General features: G+C 47.7%; 1 protein-coding gene across 2 annotated transcripts in view; it reads left to right on the forward strand.

Annotated features, from left to right (window-relative positions):
• The window catches only part of PABPC1 (poly(A) binding protein cytoplasmic 1), a 486,449-nt gene that overhangs the window by 132,782 nt on the left and 330,172 nt on the right, over window positions 1-23,495 (forward strand). For both annotated transcript variants that reach the window (XM_078686948.1, XM_078686946.1), the window contains exon 6: window positions 20,953-21,047. In XM_078686948.1, the coding sequence (XP_078543074.1) occupies window positions 20,953-21,047 (95 nt within the window). The remainder of the gene's footprint in view (window positions 1-20,952; window positions 21,048-23,495) is intronic.

Below are 23,495 nucleotides of genomic sequence, written 5' to 3' on the forward strand. Positions count from 1 at the left end.
GTGGTCAAGAATGCTGCACAGACATATGGAGTAAAATTGGAGGAGAAGCCCAAGGCTTGGTTTCTCCTGGAGACTTTTACCTACACAAACAAGGAGTCAATTCCTGCCAATGCTCCCTAGTGTGCTGGACCAGGGCAGAGAGGCTTCCATGGAGCCAGCTCTATGTAAATCAGTGACCCAGAGAACAGAAAAGAAGTACAAGCACTCCTCATACATTCAGGGATCAGTGGCAGCTGATTCAATCATTACTGCAACAGCTAGGGAAATGGCCAATGTGCCCACAAATGCTGGACCACCTCCTGACAAGGAGAGTAGGGAAATGGACCTCACTGGGAGGAAAGTGGAACAGAGTGTGGCAATTCAATGGCGCATCGCCAACTCAAACGGCCTAATCAACAGACATGCATACTAGCACTGGGATGAAGTATGGTAACTCCTGAAGCACCTACCGGATCAGTATCAGCAAAGGGCAACCCACCTGGTAGAGGAAGGGAAAAACATGGCGAACACATGTTTAAAGTCGGCCTTGGACGCAGCGGAGATGTCCAGCAGGCAATTTATGATTGGGGTGGCAGAGAGAAGGCAGGGATGGCTTAGGGTTTCATGCTTCAAGCTTGGGGTACAGAACAACATCCTGAACACGCGCTTCAACAGAGAACAACTTTTAGGGACACCAGTTGACAAAGTATACTCAACTCAAAAAAGACAACAAAACTGCAAGGTCCATGGGAGCACTGCAATTCTGAGGGATGAGAAGAGGTACACCCTCAAGAAGGCCAAATGGTAGGGGAGGCAGTCAACCCAGTACCTCGCACCAAACCTTCCAACAAGGTTATCAGACGGTTATCAGGGAAATGGCCAGGGGCAGCAGCAGCAGAACTGGTAGTACCAGCCGCAATGGCAGTCCTTTCGAGGTCGCTGAAACGGATGAGGACCAGCACGGAGAGGAGGGCAACTACCCACCTCCAAGTGACTTTGCCAAAAGGCAAATGCCCACCCAGATAACACCTCAAGGGGGGCATTAAAAGAGAAGAAAAGTCCAAGAACAGATTTTACAAAACAAACAGTTCCCCAAACATATAACACCAGTAGGAGGCAGAATAAGGAACTTCCTACAGGAATGGAAGATGGTCACAACAGACAAATGGGTACTAAACAAAATGCAATACGGCTACTGTATAGAACTACTAAAACAACCTCCAAACAAGAAGTCAAACAAGGCGCATTCGGCAAAATAACTTTCACTCTGGCTACTGGAGGCACAGGAACTGCTCAACAAGGAGGCAATAGAGCTAGTACCGTACAAGGCAAGAAACAAGGGGGTTTATTTCCTTGTACCGAAAGTGGACAAAACACTAAGGCCTATCTTGGACCTAAGGTTCTTTTTTTTTTTTTTTTATTTTTTTTTTTAAAAAACCTTTATTGAGAAACAGGTATAAGTACAAGCGCAGGCCTACAACCACAAGGGCCGGCCGCAAAATCAGGAGAGTCAAAAGGGAACAACATCAATGTGTACGACAGGATGAATACAGGATAGACGAGTAGTGAGATCGTTACACAGTAAGCGCCAGGATAAGAAAGGTTTCATTTTATGATGTATAGAGGAGGCAGAAGCCATATCTACCCATGTGTCATGCAACATACTCAGAAAAAGAGGGGGGGGGACGAGAGGGATGCAGCCCCCTACGCAATCAAATAACCACAGTAGAGCAAAGCCCAGATACATCCAATGCCCATCAAAGGTTCAAAAATAAAGGACAAATCGTAGCAAACAAGTAAATGGGTCACCGCATAGACCGCCCTCCCGCCCCGAAAAAGGAGAAAAGTGCAGACACTTACGAAACGAAGGAGAAAGAACAAAGGGACATAGCCCTCCCCCTAGAAAGAAAGCAAAAAAGGGACCATAGAAGAAAACAAACTAAAATAACAAACACCCCCCCCCCCCACCCTACATCACTGTAATGGCTATGGCCTATCCCACTAAACAGCGTGCCTGTCGCCCAGAGTCACCCGAAATATAGAAGAAAGAGAAAGGGAATAATAACGAAGGGAAAAAAGAGAAAGGGATAAAAGGAGAGGAAAAAGAGGGAAAAGGAGAGAAGAGAGGAGGGGAGCCAGCGATCGAAATACAGAACACCACCCCACCCGCAATAACGGATCACTAGTCAAGGTCAAAAAAGGATACTGAGAAAAGCCTACATAAAGGATGAAGACAGGAACTGTCCAAATGATGAGGCACGGAGATGCCAATTAACAAAACAAAAGTCCCGCAGGCACCCAGGCACGATCACCCCTGTCCACTTCTATGAAAAGCAGAGCTGCCAGACCCCGCCACGGCCAGGAAACAGCATGATACAGTGGGTCCATACCAGTCAGGGAAAGCAAGTGGGATCTTCACGGAACACCGTCTCGGCGAACAAAAAGCAGCCAGGAAAACTCGGCAGCAGTCAGAACGCAAAAGTAACCCAAAGATCCACGTGGCCAAGCACAAAGTCCGGGCTGTCCAGCACAAAGCAAAGAAATCAGGATGTAGGAAATACTGCTGCATCGGCACCGGGTCCACTTGATCCCATGGAATCGAACACCCAGCCGGATATCCCAGCACAGCAGCTGGAGAAGTCTCAACAATACCAACTCGGGGAGACGACACCGCGTCACAAAATGGCTGAACAACCATGGCGGCGATCCGCAACTCCAAGTCCCGGCAGTGCAAGTACAGGTCGATCCGCAGAGCACCCAGGGCGAACAAGACAGTACTCCGTGTAGGGGCCGCCCGAATCAAACGAGGTCTGGGGAGAGCAAATGCAGCAACGTCCCTGTCTCCAGGAGGAAGACACTCCGAGGGGCCATCCGCCATCTTGTGCATATCGCCCGCCGCCATTGTCGCATCCGCCGCCAAGCCCACCAGGAGTGCCGGAGGCCCCAGGACACACAGCCGATCCGCGGCGGATGGCGCTCGGCGGAGAAAGGAGAGTCACCAGAAGAACGGGCGCGCTCCCCACAACACTCGGGGGAGCCCTGCACCGGGTCCCAGGCGGGACAATCAACAGGAGTGGGCTTCTCACCCGAGGGGTGCCGGACAACGCGGCTTCTCTTCTTCGGGCCGGCAGGCAATCAGGCATGCGGGGTGGCCCACCATCGGGGGTGGGTCCGCTCCGGCGCTTCCGGCTCGCGGCTCTCAGGCTCCCACCATCGGGTCTCTTCAGCGGTTCCGGGCCGCCGGCACTCCGAACACCTCCGGGCAGACACAGCACTCGAGGCCCCGGCGTCAGGGCCGGGAAGGCCAGCAAGGTTACAAGGGCAGAACGCAGAAACCACTGCACGCCAGAGCCCCGGAAAAAGACGGTAAGTGAAGGCTCTTCCCAGGTAACCAAATTCGGAACACCCCGATCAGGATTAAAGACAGGATAGGCGGCGGGGAGGAAGGGATCTCGGAGCGAGGCGTTTATGCGACTGTTCCGATCGCCATCTTTGCTCCTCCCCGGACCTAAGGTTCTTAAACAAGTTCATAAGGATACAACTATTCAAAATGACATCTCTGCAAGAAGTAATACCTCAGGTACAGGAAGGGGATTACATGGCAACTATAGACTTTAGGGATGCGTACTTGCACATCTTAATCAAAAAAGGACACAAATGCCTACTAAGATTTGTGATCAGCAAGACTCACTACCAGTACACAGTGCTCACATTCAGGCTCAAATCAGCTCCAAGGGTGTTTACAAAATGCCTAGCAGCAGTATCAGCACACCTAAGGAGGCAGAGAATACAAGCCTCGACGACTGGCTTGTCAGAGCAAGCTCCTACAGCCAGTGCAAAAACATCCTGCAGGTGATACAAAAACTGATCCAACTGGATTTTTCAATCCATTGGGGAAAATCGTCAATAGAGCCGGAACAGGTGAAGATATTCTTAGCGGCAGAGGTTAACACCATACAAGGCAAGGTGTTCCCCAGCACAAAAAACTTTGACAATGCTGAAGGAAACCTGTCTGTACCACAAGGGGCAAGTTCTGACTGTGAGGACGGTGAGCAAACTAATGGGGATGATGGTGTCATGCATACACCTGGTCCCAAATATTCGACTGCACATGAAACCATTCCAGGAATGGATACAGCAGCAATGGTCACAGGCAACAGGGAATTGGGAACATCTACTGGCTGTCACACACACAGTGCATCAGGAAATAGCGTGGTGGAACAAGGAACACATCACAGGGGAAACCATTCACACAGCCAACTCCAACAGTGACCGTCACAACAGATGCCTCCCAGCTGGGGTGAGGCACGCACATGAACAAACTTGTGGTGAGGGGGTTATGGTCGCAGCAGGATGCGGTCAAGCACATCAACTATCTAGAAGTAAAAACTGTGTTTCTAGCCTTAAACGCCTTTCAGAAGGAGCTGTATGGACACAGGGTGTTGATCCAAACGCACAACACAACCACCATGTTCTACATCAACAAACAAGGAGGACCACAACCAGTAGCACTATCAGGGCTAGCACAGGAAATATGGACATGGGCCATTCCACTAAAAGTAGTCCTATCAATACATCTCCGAGGGAAGGACAATGTGAAAGCAGACAGACTCAGCAGGCAGACGTCGGCATCCCACGAATGGGAGATCAACCAATAGGCAATAGAAAAAGTATTCCAGAAGTGGGGTACACTGCAAATAGACCTATTTGCAACACACCAAAATGCCAACACTTCGCATCCAGACAACCAGACCATCGGTCACAAGGAAATGTGCTATGGATACGTTTGTCAGACATTTGCATTCGCTTTTTCCCCCGATAACACTGATACACAGGGTACTCAACAAATGCAGGATCGGCAACATGTCGCTAATACTAATAGCACCTCAGTGGGCCAAACAGTCCTTGTTCTCGCAAATAGTGGAAATGGCGCAAGCACCAGCACACATTCCCAAAAAGGGACCCGTTAATAATGCAGAATGGAAGGGTGCTACACCCAGAGCCAGAGAGCCTCAGCCTAGCAGCATGGCTCCTGAAGACCTAGAATTGGCACACCTCAAACTACCAGCAAGCGCAATGGCAGTGCTCAGAGAGGCAAGACCACAAGAAAGTGCTACTTAGCAAAGTGGAAAAGATTCTCCGAATGGTGCATTAGGGATACACTACAAAGGAAAATCACAAAGAAATCAACAGTATTAAAACACTTAACGCATTACTACAAAATAAACTAAGCTACACATCCCTAAGGGTGCACTTAGCGGCGATAGTGCCTTACACGAGGAGAAACGGGGAAAGGTTTCTTCACCTCCCAAGTAGCAAAAAGATTTCTAGGAGGAGCAAAGAGAATCGCACCGCCAAACAGAATGCCAGCACCAGCATGGAACCTCAACGTAGTGCTAACTCAATTGATAAAGGCACCATTTGAGCCTATTCACAAGGCTACACACTGCACATGCTTACGCTAAAGACAGCCTTCTTAGTAGCTATCACATCACTACGAAGAGTAAGTGATATGCAAGCGCTAACACTTCAACTACCTGCAAATACACAGTGATAGGATTGTAATGAGAACAGAGCCACGCGTCATCCCAAAGGTGGTGTCACGGTTCCACATCAATCAAACAATTCAAATACCTAGTTTTTAACACAAAACAGCCACAAGCACTGAAAAGGCGCTACACACACTGGATGCCAGGAGGGCTGTAATGCACTATAAATCCAGAAATATTCACACTGCAAAACGTATAGTTTCTTACCTGTCGGTGTAGTTTTGCAGCTTAGAGACTTTCTGGATTTAGTAGCTAACACCCTCCTCCGCCAGAAAGATGAGACTGGAGGAAAGGCATTAAAAATTAACATAACTTACAAAAATAAGAGGAGAAACGGGAATAACACAAGAAAGAAAAAAGAATCCGGAAATTGCAACCAAAGGTGGGAGCTTCCGGAGAAAGCACGTCAACGTCACGAAGGACACCAAATGGTGGTATGTCGATGCCAACCACGGGAAAAGAGAAAAAAGACTACAATTCCGGATCCAACCACTAGATGGCAGAATAATGCACAGCATTGTGAATCCAGAAAGTCTTCAAGCTGCAAAACTACAGAGACAGGTAAACTATACGTTTAAGCCAATGCTCCCTAGTGTTCTGCAACAGTGAAGTAAGGACTTCATCAGAGCAGCAACCTCTAAGTTTAGCTGCATGAATTCCTTTCTGGGTTCACATGCTAGGCATTATTCTGCCATCTAGTGGTTGGGAATTGTCGTTTTCCCTTTTTTTAGGTCTCGCGCCTGCGATGCATATGGCATAGCCATATGCATCGCGCAGGCGCGATACTATAGTTGCGGAGTCTGCTTCCCAGGAGACAGGAGATGTCACGCGCACGCTCTGGAAAGCGATCGGCGCCGGCCGCGCGCGCGCGTTCCCAATCTCCTGTCTCTCTGGGAAGCACACAAGCAAGCCCAGCAAGCCCCGCCAAGGCACCACGAGCACGTCCCACGTGGGCGCCTACCACGAGGACAACGGCAGCAGGGTAATGCTTTTTTATTTTTATTCTTGTCAGAAAGGAAGCGGCGTGAATGAGGACGCTGAAGCAGCGTGATGCGCATCACGTTGTAGGCACTGCTGAGCTGAGGAGAGTTTACCGGCAGGCATGGCTCAATAGGAAAAGCTCCCCTTTGAGATGGCTTCTGCCAGGGACGGGACAGGAGGAGTTGAATGGACCCTCAGCCCAGCCAGCCGCAGACGCGCTTTTTATGCACACCTACCTGATTTCCCGCTGCAGACAAATAATTCCCTTTGGACGGCATTGAATGGAAAATGTAAAGTTTCTCTTCAGGACAGCCTATATTTGTGATGGATGTTTTAAAAATATATTTAGAAAATTGAATTGCAAAATGAACGCATGGCCACATTTCTTTTTATTGAAGTGAGGCTACCCGGTCTCCGTATAATCCAATTTAGGAGAGTTTTGAGCTTGCTTGCTACTCTCGACTTTTGGCGCACGAATTAAATAAATGATTTTCCAGGGCGACTGTTATCACCTGGTTCAACCTACCTACTGCATTCACCTCTCTGCTAAACAGGAGGGCGCTAGGTAGAGGTGGCATCAGTCTACTTTAATATGCCTACAGGAACGTCCGTTCGAGGAGGCATGCAACTTACTCAAACGTGTATTAGTTACATCTATGTAAGCTATCTCATTGCACAGATGTAACCCCTTCTTTTTGAGTTATACTACCAAATGCATATTGAACATCACTTTATTTGGCATAAAATTGCATTGATTTTTTTTTTTTTACTTGCGTCCTTTGTGGACGTGTAGTGTGGAATTGGCTGGGGAACTACAGCGGGTGCTTAGAGGAAATACCAAGCCTGGAGGAAAAGGGTGCCATTGGAGAGATCTCTCATAGTGTACTTAAGGCATTTTCCCAGCTATACTTTTTTGGGGGGAGTCTTTTGTGTCACAGTGCCCATAAAAAACAGGTGTGGAAACCAGTAAGTCTTTTTATGATACCCTTTGGCTAGAAAAAAAATCTGTCCTCTGCAGGTAGCAGTGCTATTCTTTGCAGAGGCCACCTAACCATTATTCTAGGAGAAAATGCCCCAATTTCGGGTGCGCTCATTTCCAAATGATGCTACATTGTGTAGGAAATGAAGTGATATGAAGTGCCTGCAAGCAACGAACAGAGTATGCTACAACCATCCCGGTGTTACCTCCTGCTCTATGCAGTGACTGGAGTTGGTGAAAATATTAAATTAATAAAGTTACTAAATCCATCATTTAAAAAAAAAAAAAAATTCACCTGTCCAATTTCGCTCTGCAGACAAACTTGAGAATCTTTGCTTCTTGGGTTCTCCTTGGCCAAACAAGTTCCAAGGAGAACTAAACCGTATACGACGAAGGCAGTATGTTTGTGGTTTGTTCAGATCTCTCAGGGTCTCGTTTTGCTTCTGAAAACAACACAAAATGCAGAAGCTTTGAGATTGGAGAGTATTTACTATGTTTATTGACATTTGAATAGTGCCTTGTTCTATTAGTGTGTTACTGTCGTCCTTTCTTGATCTGCATGTCCTTTTCCTAAGATTCCGGAATTTCCAATTTTCACTTCTTTTTGGTTGCTAGTGCATAGCTGTGTGTGGTTAGGAATAATGTGTTTGTTAAGAGACACATTTACTAATGGCTGCTGTTATTTAATATTGAAGTTATGTGTGTTCTATCCATATAAAGATTATACTGTTGTATGGGCATTAATAGATGTGCCCAATGACTCTACTGTTTTTCGTTGACCTAGTTGGTCCGTCGCCCATTTTGAGGCCAGTGCAAACTGCTTTTAAGATAGGCATTGCCAGCAAGGTATATAGCTAGGATGTACATATGAAGACTACTTCAAAGTTGTATGTTGGTATGGTGAGGAAAAAGTGCTCTTGAGATGGCAGTGCAGGGCCACAAAATGCACCAACTCATGAAGAAGGGATGCAGTCATCACCAAGTATGTACTGCCCTTCATTCCATGCGCATGTTGCCTGGTACTCTGTCACATCTGGTGACGCACTCAGATGTAATATGTAGCTCATTGGTGCTATTCAGAGCACATATGTGTTTATTCATACATGTGGCTTGCAAGCAGTGTTTTTGGGAGACTTCATACTCACTCTGCATTTGCTCTCCAAGTTCATCGGATAAGTATGACACAATAGATCATGTTGGCCAGCTACCAAATATGGCATAAATGTAACAGTGGCTAATGTGCCTTGAAGCTCTACAGACCTTCACTTCATGTTATCCTCCCAGTCCACTCTTTAGAGACCTGTCTAGTGCTTAACGTATGTCAGTTGCTGCTGGTGATGGTCCACGGGACTCATTTACTCATTTTTGGGAACTAGAACTTATTTTTCAAACTCATACTCTGACACAGAGCAAGAGAGAGAAAGGTTAGAAAACAGACGAAAGAAGGAGGAACATCGGAAATCAGTGATAAGGGAGAAAGCAGGAATGAAAAAGAATCTACAACAGTGAAATAAAGCGAGAGAAAGTGTAGCAGTCTGGAAGAAAGAGCAATAAGATGGAATCAGAGCTAAGCTGCCTTGTTATTTGGCAACCCCGTCATTTGGCAGCACCGGTGGCAAGTCCCTACGAAATTCTTTGGATCAATCCACTTATCTTTTCACGAATTAGGGACTGGGGCTTTCAAAGTACTCCAAGAATTTACAGTGAAGCTCTCGGTCACTAAAGCCTGTTTGAACTAGCCCCGAAGGCAAGGGAGTGTTGTGTCATAAACGACTGGTTGTGCCTGTTATCAATGGTAACCAGAGTGTTCATTGTGGTTACATTCTGAAGAGCAGTTCTTTAAGTGGAAACCAAGATTCTAGGAACTGACTCAACTATTAGTGGTATTTTATGTTCCTATTCAGATTTTCTTCTATGTACAAGTTTTAGATGTGTGCCTTCTTAAACCCCTAATTGTCGAAAAAGGAAATGCAGTATATTCAAGGTTGTAGCTATCAATGGAGTGGCAGGAGCAGTGGCACCGAGGCCCAGAGGCTCGAGGGACCAACTGAACCCTGCTAATTATGGAGTTTTCTTCTCAACCAGTGTCCAGAGGGCATTTTTTTGTGTGCACTAGAGCCCATGGCACCGTTACTACTCCGCTGATTACATCAATAGGCACATGCTGAATCGAGGTGGGCAAAATTTGAATCTCACCCAAGATGATTACAATCTTAGCGATTCGCGAAGGTCGATACATTTTGTAAACTTTGTATGTCTTTGCCAGTTGGTAGATATTCCTTCTTAAAAAATTTTTCCACTAGAAGGTTCTCACAAGACATTTTTTGCAAGAGAAGAAAAGTGGATTTTGATGAGAATGTTTGCACAAAGCCTACTATATGGGATATTTTTCTTGCATTCGTGTTGTAAACTGCCCTGCCGTCACAAATGCCGCCTAAGTTTGGAAATGTTGCACCAGGTTTCCGAGGGAAAATCTTCACGCCTTTACATCATGACTCCTTTTTGTCTGTGAAGTGGCCTGACTGAATACTCAATGTTGATGATGGTTAGTTACACCTTGGGGAGCAGGAATAATATTTACCTTTAAATAGCGATTTAAGTGACACCTGCCATTTCTAAGAGCTTTTAAAAAAATATTTTTTTCTACTACCCAATGGAATGTTATGCAATGGAGTTATAGGGCCTCTCACTTAATTTTGCGCAGCCTTCATTCCCCTTATTGTCTTTAATACTGATGGACGTTGGGTACCAAAGCCAGGATTTCTGTACTCTTTCAAAACAGATAACACTTTTTAGGTCTCGCCTAGACGAAAGCAAAAGCAAAGCTTTTGCTGTCTAGGGAGACAACTTATGTCGCCACTTTCCGGGGAATGTAGACTGCAGACTGTGACGAGCTTGTCCTCCTGGAGATTGTAGCTCGTGAGCGCGCACGTCGCGTCGCCGTCCCTGCTATTCCCATGCACAGAAAGGCTCCCGCACGCATGCGCACATACACACACTGCATACACACACACACACACGCACCCCCCCCTTTAACAGACACACGTGCAGACAGACACGCACGCACAGACACACTACAACAGACACACGCGCACACCCCACCCCCACTCACCCCTCCTCCTCCGCAACACACTCACCTGTTCTGGCGGTGCTCGGCGTGCCTCTCGGGCGGCGGTTGCGCTTTGCGGGGCACTCTCACCACATGAGAGCCCCGCCTTCTTCATGCGCCCGGCCGCTCTTCACCCGGTCCCCCATCTCGTGACCGGGACTCGATCAGGAGCCCTCTGGGCTCCTCGGACAGTGGCTTCTCTCTCGCGCCGCGATGGGGGTGGGACTTCCGGTTGGGGCCACGCTGCGATTGGCCGGCTGCCCAACCGCTTCCGGGTCGTCGCAGGCAGCCCGGCGGGAACTTGAAGAAACTCCGCTGGAACACACATTCCAACATGTAGCAAGCAGCAGCTACAACAACGCAAAGTGTTTTTTTTTTCTTTTTTGTGTATGAAAACACTTTGAAATATGTGCGCTACCAGTTGTAGAAAACCTTCTCAGTGCAGAGCGATAACGTGCAGCATTAACACCAAGCCTTCACATTTTAAAGAACGACACCTTTTTTAAAGAGGCCGTCATATTTTGACGAACTCTCGTTATTTACCGAATCACATGCTCATGCTGCTGCCTGGTTTGTCTACATGCACACAGGCAGAATCACTCGGTACAAAATGGCTCCTGTTCACTCGTCAGTACGGTCTTGCGCCGCCCCACCTTCCCCCTGCCAAATACATTCATTCCAAATACTGCTTATTTTTATATCAGACTGACTTCTCACATCTGGGATAGCAGGGGCACCTTCCACAGTGATTAGTGCTTCACAAAAAATAATTCTCGGCTAGCGCTCAGAAGTCTTGAAGCTTTGATTGAATGACACTGCAGTTTGATGCCCCGCTCGTCTTTGATGCTATGCGTTCCAGACACTGATTTTATTAAGACTCACTTGGAGCTCTAAACTGTCACTTGATCTTTCTTTGGGTCATTTCGTTTGCCCGGAAGGACTAACATATCTGTGAAACCCTCTTCTTTTATAGTTTGAGCATCGTCTTCGTTTAGCAGGATAACATTATATATTTGAAAATACAAATATCCAGGAAGAGCAGAGAGCAAATCTCCGTGATGTTGGGCATTCTCCTATCATAAAGGAAGCGTGTTGGTGGGACCTGTGGCATCTAACGCATCATTTAACCCTATATGCGTGGGCACCTACCACAAAAATGTATAGGATGAGTTTGTTCCGTTCCCGTTTTTAATTTGATGTAAAACTCAAATCACTGCACACTCTCTACTACACACTCTCTACTACAGTCACTACTCTCTACTACACACTCTCTACTACAGTTACTGCTCTCTACTACACACTCCCTACTACAGTCACTACTCTCTACTACACATTCTGCTACACACTCTCTACTACAGTCACTACTCTCTGCTACGCACTCTACTCTCTACCACACACTCTACTACACACTCTACTACACACTCTCTACTACACACTCTACTACACACTCTCTACTACAGTCACTACTCTCTACTACACACTGTACTACACACTCTCTACTACACACTCTACTACAGTCACTACTCTCTACTACACACTACTACACACTCTCTACTACAGTCACTACTCTCTACTACACACTCTACACACTCTACTACACACTCTCTACACACTCACTACTACAGCCACTACTCTCTTGTACACACTCTATACTACACACTCTCTACTACACACTATCTACTACAGTCACTACTCTCTACTACACTCTCTACTACACACTACATTATACACTCTACATTACACACTCTACATTACACACTCTACATTACACACTCTACTACACACTCTCTACTACACACTCTCTACTACACACTCTCTACTACACACTCTACTACACTCTACTACACACTCTGCTACACACACGCTCTACTACACACTCTACTACACACCCTCTACTACTCTCTACTACTCTACTACACATTCTCTACTACTCTACTACACACTCACTTTCTACTACACTCTACTACACACTCTCCACTCTCTACTCCACACTCTCTACTACTCACTACTCTCTCTACTACTCACTCTCTACTACAGTCACTACTCTCTACTACACTCACTACTACACACTCACTACTCTACTACACACTCACTACTCTTTACTACACACTCTCTACTCTACTACACACTCTACTACTCACTTACTACTCTCTACTCATTCTCTACTACTCACTACTACTCACTCTACTACTCTCTCTACTACTCACTCTCTACTACTCGCTCTCTACTGCTCATGACAATGCCATTTATCTGTTTCCAAAACCAACACATAAATAAAACATTTGTCATTTACAATGCCAAAAGCGCTAACTTTTGCAAAGGCGAGACCGTTGCATTGTAAATGCTTGTTTCATGGGGCGTCGACCACCATTTGGTGCTAGACGCCCCTTGTGTGATGTCAGACTGCACCCCCGAAGTTCATGTGCGTGGTAGCTATCTTTACATTTGTTTTCCGCTGTAGAGTCTGTAAGCAAGTGAAGAGACTTCAAAGTTTTGGATGAAATTCCCCCAAAATCTTGGAATTTAGGAGAAAAACATTCTATTCGATCAAGACGATACTGGAAAGGGAGAGACCTTAGGCCACCTTTCCCCATCAGGGTATCCCCAACGGAGCAACGACGTCGCAGATGGACTGAAATGAGGCAAGGTAGGGGCCATTGAAAATGCCCCTTTCTAAGTTTTCCCTAATTGCCACCACAATTTTGCTCAATGAGATGCACACGACGTCTGTAACCTCGACCTGTTGAGGGATCACATGGATAAGGACTGCAAGGCCTGAGCTGTATTCGTGTTGAAAACTCAAGGCCTGTGGAAAACAGAGGGAGGAGCACCACACAGCTATGCTCGTTGGTGCTCCCCAAGTCCCTCAACAGGTATCGCTGAGGGACTTGGGGCTCTCAAGCGAACAGGGGGTGACTGCAGAATCAACACTCACAGGATCTCATGTCGAGATCCTCGAAGGGGATGCAGAGAAGAGCCATACCGCAAAGACGTCGAAGGTAACCAAAACCCCTCAACCCTCCGATACCAAGGGCCTCAAAGAAGGAGCAAAAATGTAGCTCAGGCATAGAAGAAAATGACTGGGTCCGCTGCAGCCAGAAGAACCCCAGTGGAAAATGTTGAAATCGAAGACAAATGTCAGAAGAGAGGCCGCGAAGGATAAGACCATACCTTCGGAGGCAGAATCCATCACACCCAAGAAGAGGATCTCCCCGGCTTCTAACGCCGAAAGGGCCCTCGTGGTGAACAAAAAGAAGACTCCTAGAAGCAGAATTGGTGGTACACCTTCAACGAAGAGTTCCACTAGGCGCTAAACGAGTTCAGAATTGCTGCTAAACCCTCCACTACCAAAGAGGCCGAACACCAGCCATGAAATGTACACAGTACCTTCCAATGCTGCCAAGCATTGTGTACCAGGGAAAGGAGGTTTTCAGGGAGCCTGTCTCAGCAAAGGGAATAACCCCAAGGGTCAAAAAGAAGTCCACAGCCTTCACAAGGGACCCTAAATACATTAAAGTGAACATGGTGGCTGACTCCATCATTGTTACCGAAGCAAGGAGTAGAAACGCACATTCCTCCACTGGCCCACGTCCATTGAGGTAAAGGAGGAGAATGGACATGGTAAAGAGTAAGATGGAAAAGGAGGCAACGCAATGATGCATGGCGAACTCTAATGCCCTCAGAGGAGGCCACCAACAATGGGACAACATTGAGAAACTAATTAACAAACTCCCCGAGAAGGAAAAGAAAAGAGCAAAATCCATCATAGAGGAGCAGAAAAACTTGGCAAACACTGATCTGAATTCCGCTCTTGATGCAGCGGATACAGCCATCAGACATATGTGCACAGGTACAACACTAAGAAGGCACACCTGTCTCAGAATCTCAGGATTTAAATAGGAAGTACAAATTATTATAATCACGTGAGACACCCTGTTTGGAAGAAAGTAGATAAGTCCCTACAGCAAATGGGGGACAATGAAACTACTAGAGCTATGGGAGCCTTGCAACATGGGGGCACCTCCAAAAGAGGAGGATTTAACCTCTGAAAACCCACAGGAAGAGGGGTCTTCTCAACAGGGCATCAACAGCAAGCAACGGACAGCAGTCTAGCCAGCAGTCCGGGTACCAATCCTGGCAGCAACAACCAAAGTAGTCATTGCGTGGCAGAGAGAGCCAGGGGACAATGCTCAAGAGGGAGAAGAGCAAACTCCAAGTGATTTTCCCACAAGGAAGAACCCCCACACAGCACCAGTGAGAGACAGAATAGCTCATTACCCACTATGGTGGGAAAACATGACTATAGGCAATTGGATTTAAAATGGATCACGCCACGACTATTGTATAGAACTGACAAAAATCTCCACCAAAGGAAAAAAAGTTTTAAAGAACAGAACACTTACGATTGAAGGAGGAAATAAAGGAGCTCCTAAAAAAAACCACAGGAATAGAGAAGGTAACAACAAGGGAAACGAATCCCCTTATTTTTTGGTACCAAAGCAAGATCTCTTTTTGAGACCAATCCTAGATCTCGGATTCATGAACAGTTTCATTCACATGCAGCATTTCAAGATATCAACACTACAAGAAGTAATCCCGCAACTACAAAATGGGGATACATGGCAACGATAGACTTAAAAGATGCCTATCTCCACACCCCTACTAACCAAGCATTCAAAAGATAACTGGTTCGTCCACGAAAAAACCCACTGCGAATTCATGGTCTTGTCCTTTGGAATAAGTGCTTAGCAGCAGTAGCAGCACCATCCCTTGGAAGGAGAGAATCGACGTCTATCCCTATCTGCATGACTGGTTGGTGAAGGCAAGTTCACAACAAAGATGTGGAAAATTGAGTTAGCAATAAATCACGGTTAAGATTACTTTTCAGGTTCAGTGCTGGGCTCAAAGATACATGCAAAAACAACAGTTGATAGGCAGAATGCAGAACAATGTCATACATTCACCCCAGTACAGAGATCTGAGCCTAAATTCGTCGTTTTTCTGCTCACCACACCACCCCAGTTCAGACATGGCCATATGCAAATCAGCCTTGACCCTGTGCCTCATGGGAACAGTCCAGCCCGAACTGCCAAGCCATGTCTTCCCTGGACCGGAATCAAGCATCCTAGGACCGGTTTCTGGCTATCAGCCGTCTTCAGCCAGGATAGCTTGACTCCAGTGGTGTGGAGAGCATGGGACTCGCGTCTGAGCATACCCATTCCACTCGGGGTGACAAATGCAAAAACAGTTGATGGACAGAATGCAGAACAATGTCATACATTCACCCCAGTACAGCGATCTGGGCCTAAATCCAGAATGCTCTGCATTCTGTCCATCCACTGTTTTTGCATTTGTCACCCCGAGTGTGACGGGTATGCTCAGGCGTGAGTCCCGTGCTCTCCATGCCACTGGAATCAAGCTATCCTGGCTGATGAGGGCTGAAAGCCCAAAAACAGTCGTAGGATGCTTGTTTCCATTCCAGGGAGGACCTGGCTTGGCAGTTCGGGCTGGTCTGTTCCCATGGGGCACAGGGTCAACACTCGTTGAGGAGGGCCCTTGGGCATTGCATTTGTGGTCACAATCGCCATGGGGACGTCCTCGTGGTCTCTGTTTACTCAGGCACAGGCCGGGCAGGAGACTCCAGGGTTTAGCAGGGTCAAGGATCAACAGGCCGGTAGGGCTGGGGCCAAGTCAGTTGGTGTTGTCCTCTTGTTAGCAGCTGCACGGCAGGTCATCCTTGTTCTTTCTTGTTTCAAATCTGGATCTGAGGAAGGAAGGTTCAAGGTGCCTAGTAAATTTAGGGGCGTTACAGGTAGGGCAAGGGCAGGGACCAATGGGTCCCTGTCCGGGGGGGGGGGGGGGGAATACACCCCCTATCCTGCTCCTCTCCTGTGGTAGGGGGCAAGGGCCTAGCTCTGATTGGGTAGGGTTCCTCATCCTCAAGATGGCGGTAGCCCGGAGTTGTGCTTCACCTCGCCTCTCCCACCTGAGGGGTGGAGTTGGCAGAGGCTGGCACACCCCCTTTCCTCGCTTGTCTTCCCGCCAGAGTTTGGGTCAGAACCGGTGGGGGCCAGTTGCTGAGAACAGCTAGTGGCCTGGAGATGCTTACAAGGGCGGCATACCTTTGAAGCTTCCCCTGCCCATCCTGGGGGAGGAGGCTTGGCACCTCGTCCCAGGATGTGCATTGTTTCAGGCCCCCCGAGAGCGGCAAGCTCCTGACACAGGGGTCCAGAAACATGTCTGGTGGTGGCAGCCTTGGTAGCCACGCAGTCGGGACACTGGGAGTTGATTAGGTTTCAGGGGGCATCTCTAAGATGCCCTCTGTCGTGCATTCGGCATTAAATACCACACTGGCATCAGTGCGGGTTTAATGTGCTGAGAAGTTAGGTATCAAACTTCTCAGTCTTCAGTGTAGCCATTATGGTGCTGTGTAGTTCGTAATGACAACCTCCCAGCACCATATAGTCTTAATGACATCACTCCACTTACAGTGCCTAGGAATGGCCCTGGGTAGTGTAGGGGCACAAGGTTCGTGCACCTGTGCTCGCACTACTGGCATAGTGCACCCAGCTAGAGGGGTGACTGAGGTATGCCAGGGTAGTGTTTGTGGGCATGACACACGGGGATCTGTGCAGTGTCGACTCTGGTTAGTTCTGCACCAAGACATTCAGCCTGCAAAGGCAGTGGGTGGGTGTGTGTGTGTGTGTGTGTGTGTGTGTGTGTGTCAGGGTACAGGGCCCCTAAGGGTGGCACAAAAAGTGCTGCAGCAGTTAGGGGTCTTCTCTGGTCACAGTGCCCTGGGTACCTAGGGTACCATTCATCAGGGGCTGACCTGTGGCCAGAGATGCCAATTGGTTTTAGGTTTCAACACAGTTTTGTGGAAGGAACACAGGCCCTGGGTACCTGGTTGGCAGAACCCAGTGCAAACTCAAAGTACATCAGCAATTCAGCAAAAAGTTGGGGCATACCATGCAAGAAAGATGGCACTTTCTCACACCTACCATCTGCAAGGTGGCGGGTACTGAAGAGTGGGCCTCACCCCTCCTTCCCCACCCGAGGGGTGGGTTTGGAAGAGGTGGGCACACCTTCTGGGCTGGCTAAATTTTCCCGCCTGTCTTCCCGCTGAAAAGAAGGGGAGACAGGAAGGGGGCCTGCTCCTGATAGGATAGGCTAGAGGTCGCATTATAAAGGCGGCAAGGCCTTTGAAGCTCCCCTACCACAGATGGCTCCTCCTGGCCTAGGGGAGGTGTGAACACCTCTGCCCAGGAAAGGCTTTGTTTCTGTGCTCAGGGAGCGAAGGCTCCCACCCCAGGGGTTCAGAAACATGTCTTGTGGTGGTAGACTGGTGTTTACCAGTCAGGGAACCCACCAGAGGATGGTCGTGTTTCAGGGGGCATCTCGAAGATGACCTGAGTGCATTTTTCATTAAATTCCACACTGACATCAGTGTGGGTTTAATGTGCTGAGAAGTTTTATACCAAACTTTCCAGTTTTCAGTAACACCATTATGGTGCTGTGGAGTTCTTAATGACAAACTCCCAGCACCATATAGTCTTAATGGCATTACTGCACTTACAAGGTCCAAGAATTGAACTAGACCCTGTAGGGTTACAGGGCTCATGCACCTGTACCCCTCACCACCTGTATAGTGCACCCAGCTAGAGGGGTGGCTGACCTATGCGACTCTTCACTTTGCTCTGCACCAAAACACGCAGCCTAAAATAGGGGGGGGGGGTGTAAAGGTATGGGGCCTCTTAGGGTGGCACAATAGGTGCTGCAGCCCTTCCCTTGCTATAGGGACTGACGTGGCCAGAGAGGTGCCGAATGGGGGGTACAAGGCACAGTTTTGGGAAAGATCACAGGCCCTGGGAACCTGATTGGCAGGGACTCGGGGCACATCAAGTCAAAGTGGATCAGTAGTAAGGCATAAAGTGTGTGTGTGTGTGTGGTGGGGGGGTGGGATTGCTGCACCAGAAACCCAGCTTCCCTTTTGTCTCTTTTCCTGGCAGTTGTTAGCAGGTATCCCCAGACAGGCAGAAAGTTGTCCGCTGTACAAGCCCTGTTTGTATCAGTAAACAGGCACTGGAAACAATGAACAACTAAAGTTGCAACTTCTAAAGTTGCACTTTGCCCATCAGTGACATTAAAATAATGTAACCGTTGAATCTGATTCATTATACTGATTCGTTTGATACCAAACAGTGCCAACCTTAGTAGTCCCATTCAGAAGTTAGCAGGGCTAGGGTTCCAGCTGTAGCTCTGTACCTGCCAATTGGTCGCCTTTCTACAGTAAAAATGACAACTCGAGGATTTTACTGCAGGAACATGTAAACGCACATGTTCCAATAGTTAACATACAGCTCCCTGCCTTAGGGCTCGTTAGGCCTGCCGTAGGGTGACTTCACACATTAACTAGCATTGAGAAATCCAAAAAGTCTCGGCAATGTGAGATCTATTGGCTTTGTCAATGTGCTTCAGCATTGCATAGCCAGTTTATGGCAACATACATGGAAGACCACACTGAGATCAAACAGGTTTTTGTGTGTCCTCTATAGTAGCTGCAGCACGAAAGCCTCCATTCTTCTGGTCCCAGTGCTTCAAGAGCAAATTAAAACAGGAACAATGTTTATAATGGTTCTCGGAGCAAGTAAAAGCACAGCGCTCCTATGGAGCTCTCGTAAACTCTCCCAAAAAGTCTCTAAAACTGTCATAAAATGAGATCAGTGGAGGGATATTGTACTTTAGTCCCTACTCTCTTGGCAGGGTACACACTGGAAGAGGCATGACAAATGTATGCCTTGGGCAAATGGGGAGAAAGAATAGGCAAGCGAAGATGAAGCCAGCTAGTGGGATGCCTATGGGCGGGCTGAAGCCCACAAAGTATATGCAACATGCCTCTTTCGAGAGATTGCATGTGCCATCTAAAGCCGAAAACTAAAAAGGGAGGTTTGGGCTTTATCATTACTTTGAATGGCAAAGTTGTTAGCAGTTTTAAAGTGCCCTTTCAGTCTGCAGCAGCAGACGAGGAGCCATCTTTTTCCCTGTCGTACTTCTGCAGGCACAACTAGTACTGTAGTTGTAAATGTAAATGTAAATGTAGTATACTTGTAAAGCGCACAGCTGCCCCAGCAACGGGGCGTCCCGGCGCTGTATAACTCTGGGGAACCCGTCCTGGCTTTCCCTGTGGGATGGTCCCTTGCTGGGAGTCCCCAAGGTGGAGCCAGGCATCCCCGGAATTGGTGGGGCCGTTGTGGAGATTAGGCAAGCTAATGCCCAGAGTTGCCGAGTGGAACCCCTGATTAGAGTAAGCACCGAAGCGAGAATTATCGAGTCCGCTGACCAAGGTCCACGACCCTGCCGCGTCGGGAATTGAGCCCTGGTCCCAGGCTGACTTCTGCTCTCAGGCCTGCCGCCTCTAACCAGTGAGCCACACTACTCCAGTTGGCTAGACATCTCAAACTGCAGACCCTAGGTACAAGCCAATTAAACATACACCATTTTATGGGTCTGCGCACATGCACAGAGTCCTGTTTAGCAGGGCTCCGTGCATTTCAGAGCCATTAAAAAAAGTACCTAGTAGTCAAAATGAGGGCAAAAAGAGTGTGGGGGGGGCAAACCTTCAGTCCCCATTTCCTTTCTCATATATATATATATATATACGCACACATACATATCGCTCGTACTTCGCACTCTCGGATGAAGAATCAAAGTTTGATTTTATGAAAAAGCGGGACGCGTTTCGGCGTGAGCCTTTCTCGACCGCTACAAACAGAAAGTAAGACTTCGCCATTTTATTTTGTGTTGGGTTGCGCGTCAATTCACTTCATTGAAATAAACAAAGGACAATTATATTTTCATTGATCAAGCGTCCGCGCCATTACTTAGTGTGCAGTATTCATGTAAAGGTATTTACAAAATTTACAATTTCACGATGTTGCGTGCAATATCAAATATTCAGCCATGGATGAGCTAATCATTTAAGAAGTGTTATAAAAAACTCCCATACTTCCACATTCAAATCAAATTTCATGGGGTGGGTCAATGCTGGTGTAGTATTTACGCAGTTTCCATACTTGTCTGTTCATTTGCAGTACATCTACCTTTTCTGCTGAGAATTTTGTTGCTTGCTTCTTTGATTCTTTTCAGGGTGTAGTACCTAACACAACAGGGATGGTGTCCTATTGGGTATCCTTGAGAGAATGCAATGAGGTGGTGTGGTACATGGTGAAAAGATCTGAGCCTACCTGTACCCTAGAAATTGCATTATAAGTAACTTCCTTCTACAGTTGTTTCTTGCTCTGTAGCCAAAAATTGTTGATCTCAAACCATATTTGCTTGGGTGACTATTTTTGTAGGTCCAGCTTTGAGTGTGAAGGTTATGACTGATGAGTCTGGAAAATCAAAAGGCTTCGGCTTTGTCAGCTTTGAAAGACATGAAGATGCCCAAAAAGTAAGTAATGCATAATACAATTTTTCTCAAATGTGATTTAATGATTTGTATGAGTTGTGCTGCTCCACTGCATCATACTGAATGTTCTGTAAATCCAATTGTTTGCGCATTTCAAACACTGGGTATATACCTGCTTTTTATTGCTATCGTAAGCTAGTTCTCCATCTACATATGATGACTTCCAAAATTCTCATGGAAAATTTAGATGATTCGTACATTTGCTGATAAACACAAACTAGGTAGTAAGATAACATTTTAAATAACTACAGTGGGTGTTTCGCAACATGAATGTTTTCTGGATTCACATGCTGTGTATTATTTTGACATCTAGTGGTTGACTCTGGAATTGTCTCCTTGTTGTGTCCTTTTTAGGTTTTGCCTAGCCAATGCGTACGAAGTACGCATGCGCTAGCAACATCTTATGTTTTGCTCTGTGGGGTCGGGTATCTGCCCCCTCCTCCCATTGGCTAGCTCCATAAATGGAGGCTAGCCATTGGGAGAAGGCTCTGTCCGTCAATCTCGGACCAGATTCGGGGGCGTTCCCGAGAATTTTTCCCTTTTGGCTACGTCAGCCGAAAGCCTGTTCATGGGAACGCCCCCGAATCTGGTCTGGCATTGCCGGCACCCGCCCTCATTGCAGTTGCCTTTGCCGATCATCCTTTGCCGGCAGTTGCCTTTGCCGATCGTCCTTTGTCGATTTTTTGGACCCCCCACCTCACTTGCGCCGAGGTGTCCAAGTAAAGAAAAAAACATTTGTGCACACAAGACCCAGCATTGTCCCTTTGTTTCCCACCGCGGCCCCCGAAGCCGAAGGAAGCAGCCGTCTGCCTCCAGCCAGGGCCGCGCTGGGATTGGCCCAGCCGACCGAGCCTCCGCCGCGTCATCGGGAGGAGGAGGAGGAGTGGAGAGCAGAAAGCAGCCTGCATCGTTTGGTGACAACCTGTACTAATGTGTGCTCTTGTTTTGATGTTTGCCTTTAATAATATTTAGAATGTGCTTTCATCTTAGGTCTGATAGAACCTTTGTACAGCTTGGATTCTTACTTTGTCAATTAACGTGGCTGGAGAGAAGGATCACGTTTCATCTGGTTTCGTTTAAGGTTTCTCTACGCGTTGGGGTTGCTTTATCACGACACAACCCTACTCTGAAGTTATACAACTGACTGATAGCTATTAGCCTAAAAAATGCGAGTGTGACTTTAACACCTTAGGAGCTCGTAAACAAACCTCCCCAGTGCTGCGCTGTCCATTATCCAGTGCTGAACTGGACGTCCAGCGGTCGCACGCAGCACTGGGGAGGTAGTGCCCGTGACGACCGTTGGCCGACGGCAGCACCTAAAGGGTTAATACTGTCTTTTCATTTGTTTTTGCAACCAGGTGCACAAACTTCCTGCAGACTGTGCTTGCACTAACCTAAGCCACCACAAACAGGTCAGGCGGAAGTGTTCGGTATAAACACAGCGCAGGTCAGGGATATTTTGTCACTGAATGCCCTGCCCTTTCCCACCTATGGCAGCGCGGTGAGGCGCCTGGGGGGGCGTGGTCGGGCGCTGGGGGCGGAACCTGGTGCACGGTGCAGGAGGGCGGTGACGCCAGGCATGGGGCGAGGTGGCGCGCGGCTGGGTTTCCAATGGCCTGAAGTTGGTGTGTGTCGGCAAGCTAGAATCTGAAGTCTGGTCATGGCGGAGGAAGACGGGGGCAGCTGGGAGACCCCCCGCATTTTGTAGAGCCTCAGGGGCAAGATATGTGAGTGTGCCCCGGATGGGAGAGGGGTATCTTCGGCTGAGGTGCGGGATGGAGGCATTGTAGTAGTCCCAGCGCAAATGGGGAAGTGACGGGCCAGCGGGGGAACAATGTGCCCCGTGTCAGCGCCCCCATGTGCCGCCAATATTTGCTCACTCTTTCCTCCCCCAAAGGAGTGTAACGCGGCCCTCCGACCACCGGTGGGTGCTTCAGTGGAGGGACCGGGCAGAGGTGCAGCCAGGCACTGGGAGAAGGTGGGGGCACTTCCTGCCAGCGCCTGGCACAGCTCGCGCCCTCAAATGCAACTCCTAACAATTCCTTACTTTAGCACTGCCCCTTTACGACTGTCCACCTTTCACAGGCGCGCCAGTATCGTGGTGTTAGTTCATTTTTTTATTATTAGTCTCTTTTGCATTCAATTTGACCGTTTTACCAATGCTGTTAACTTTTGGCTTACAGTTGATGTTCTCGTGCCACATTTGTGGAATTATACATTTAATACGTTCTCGTATTAGAGGGCTTGTTCCGTTTACCAGTCCGCGTTCTTTCCAGTCAGCTGCATCATGTCGTATTCACTCACTGCCCCCTCTTAATTGATCTGCCCTAAGAGCACAACTGACGTATGCATATTGGTACTAATTTGATAAAGTATACAAGCTGTGTGCACGCGAGGATGGCAGTGTCGCCTCATTCTATTAGATGTTTG

The sequence above is a fragment of the Lissotriton helveticus genome, chromosome 4_1 (assembly GCF_964261635.1).
Source record: "Lissotriton helveticus chromosome 4_1, aLisHel1.1, whole genome shotgun sequence".
Classification (NCBI taxonomy): Eukaryota; Metazoa; Chordata; class Amphibia; order Caudata; family Salamandridae; genus Lissotriton; species Lissotriton helveticus.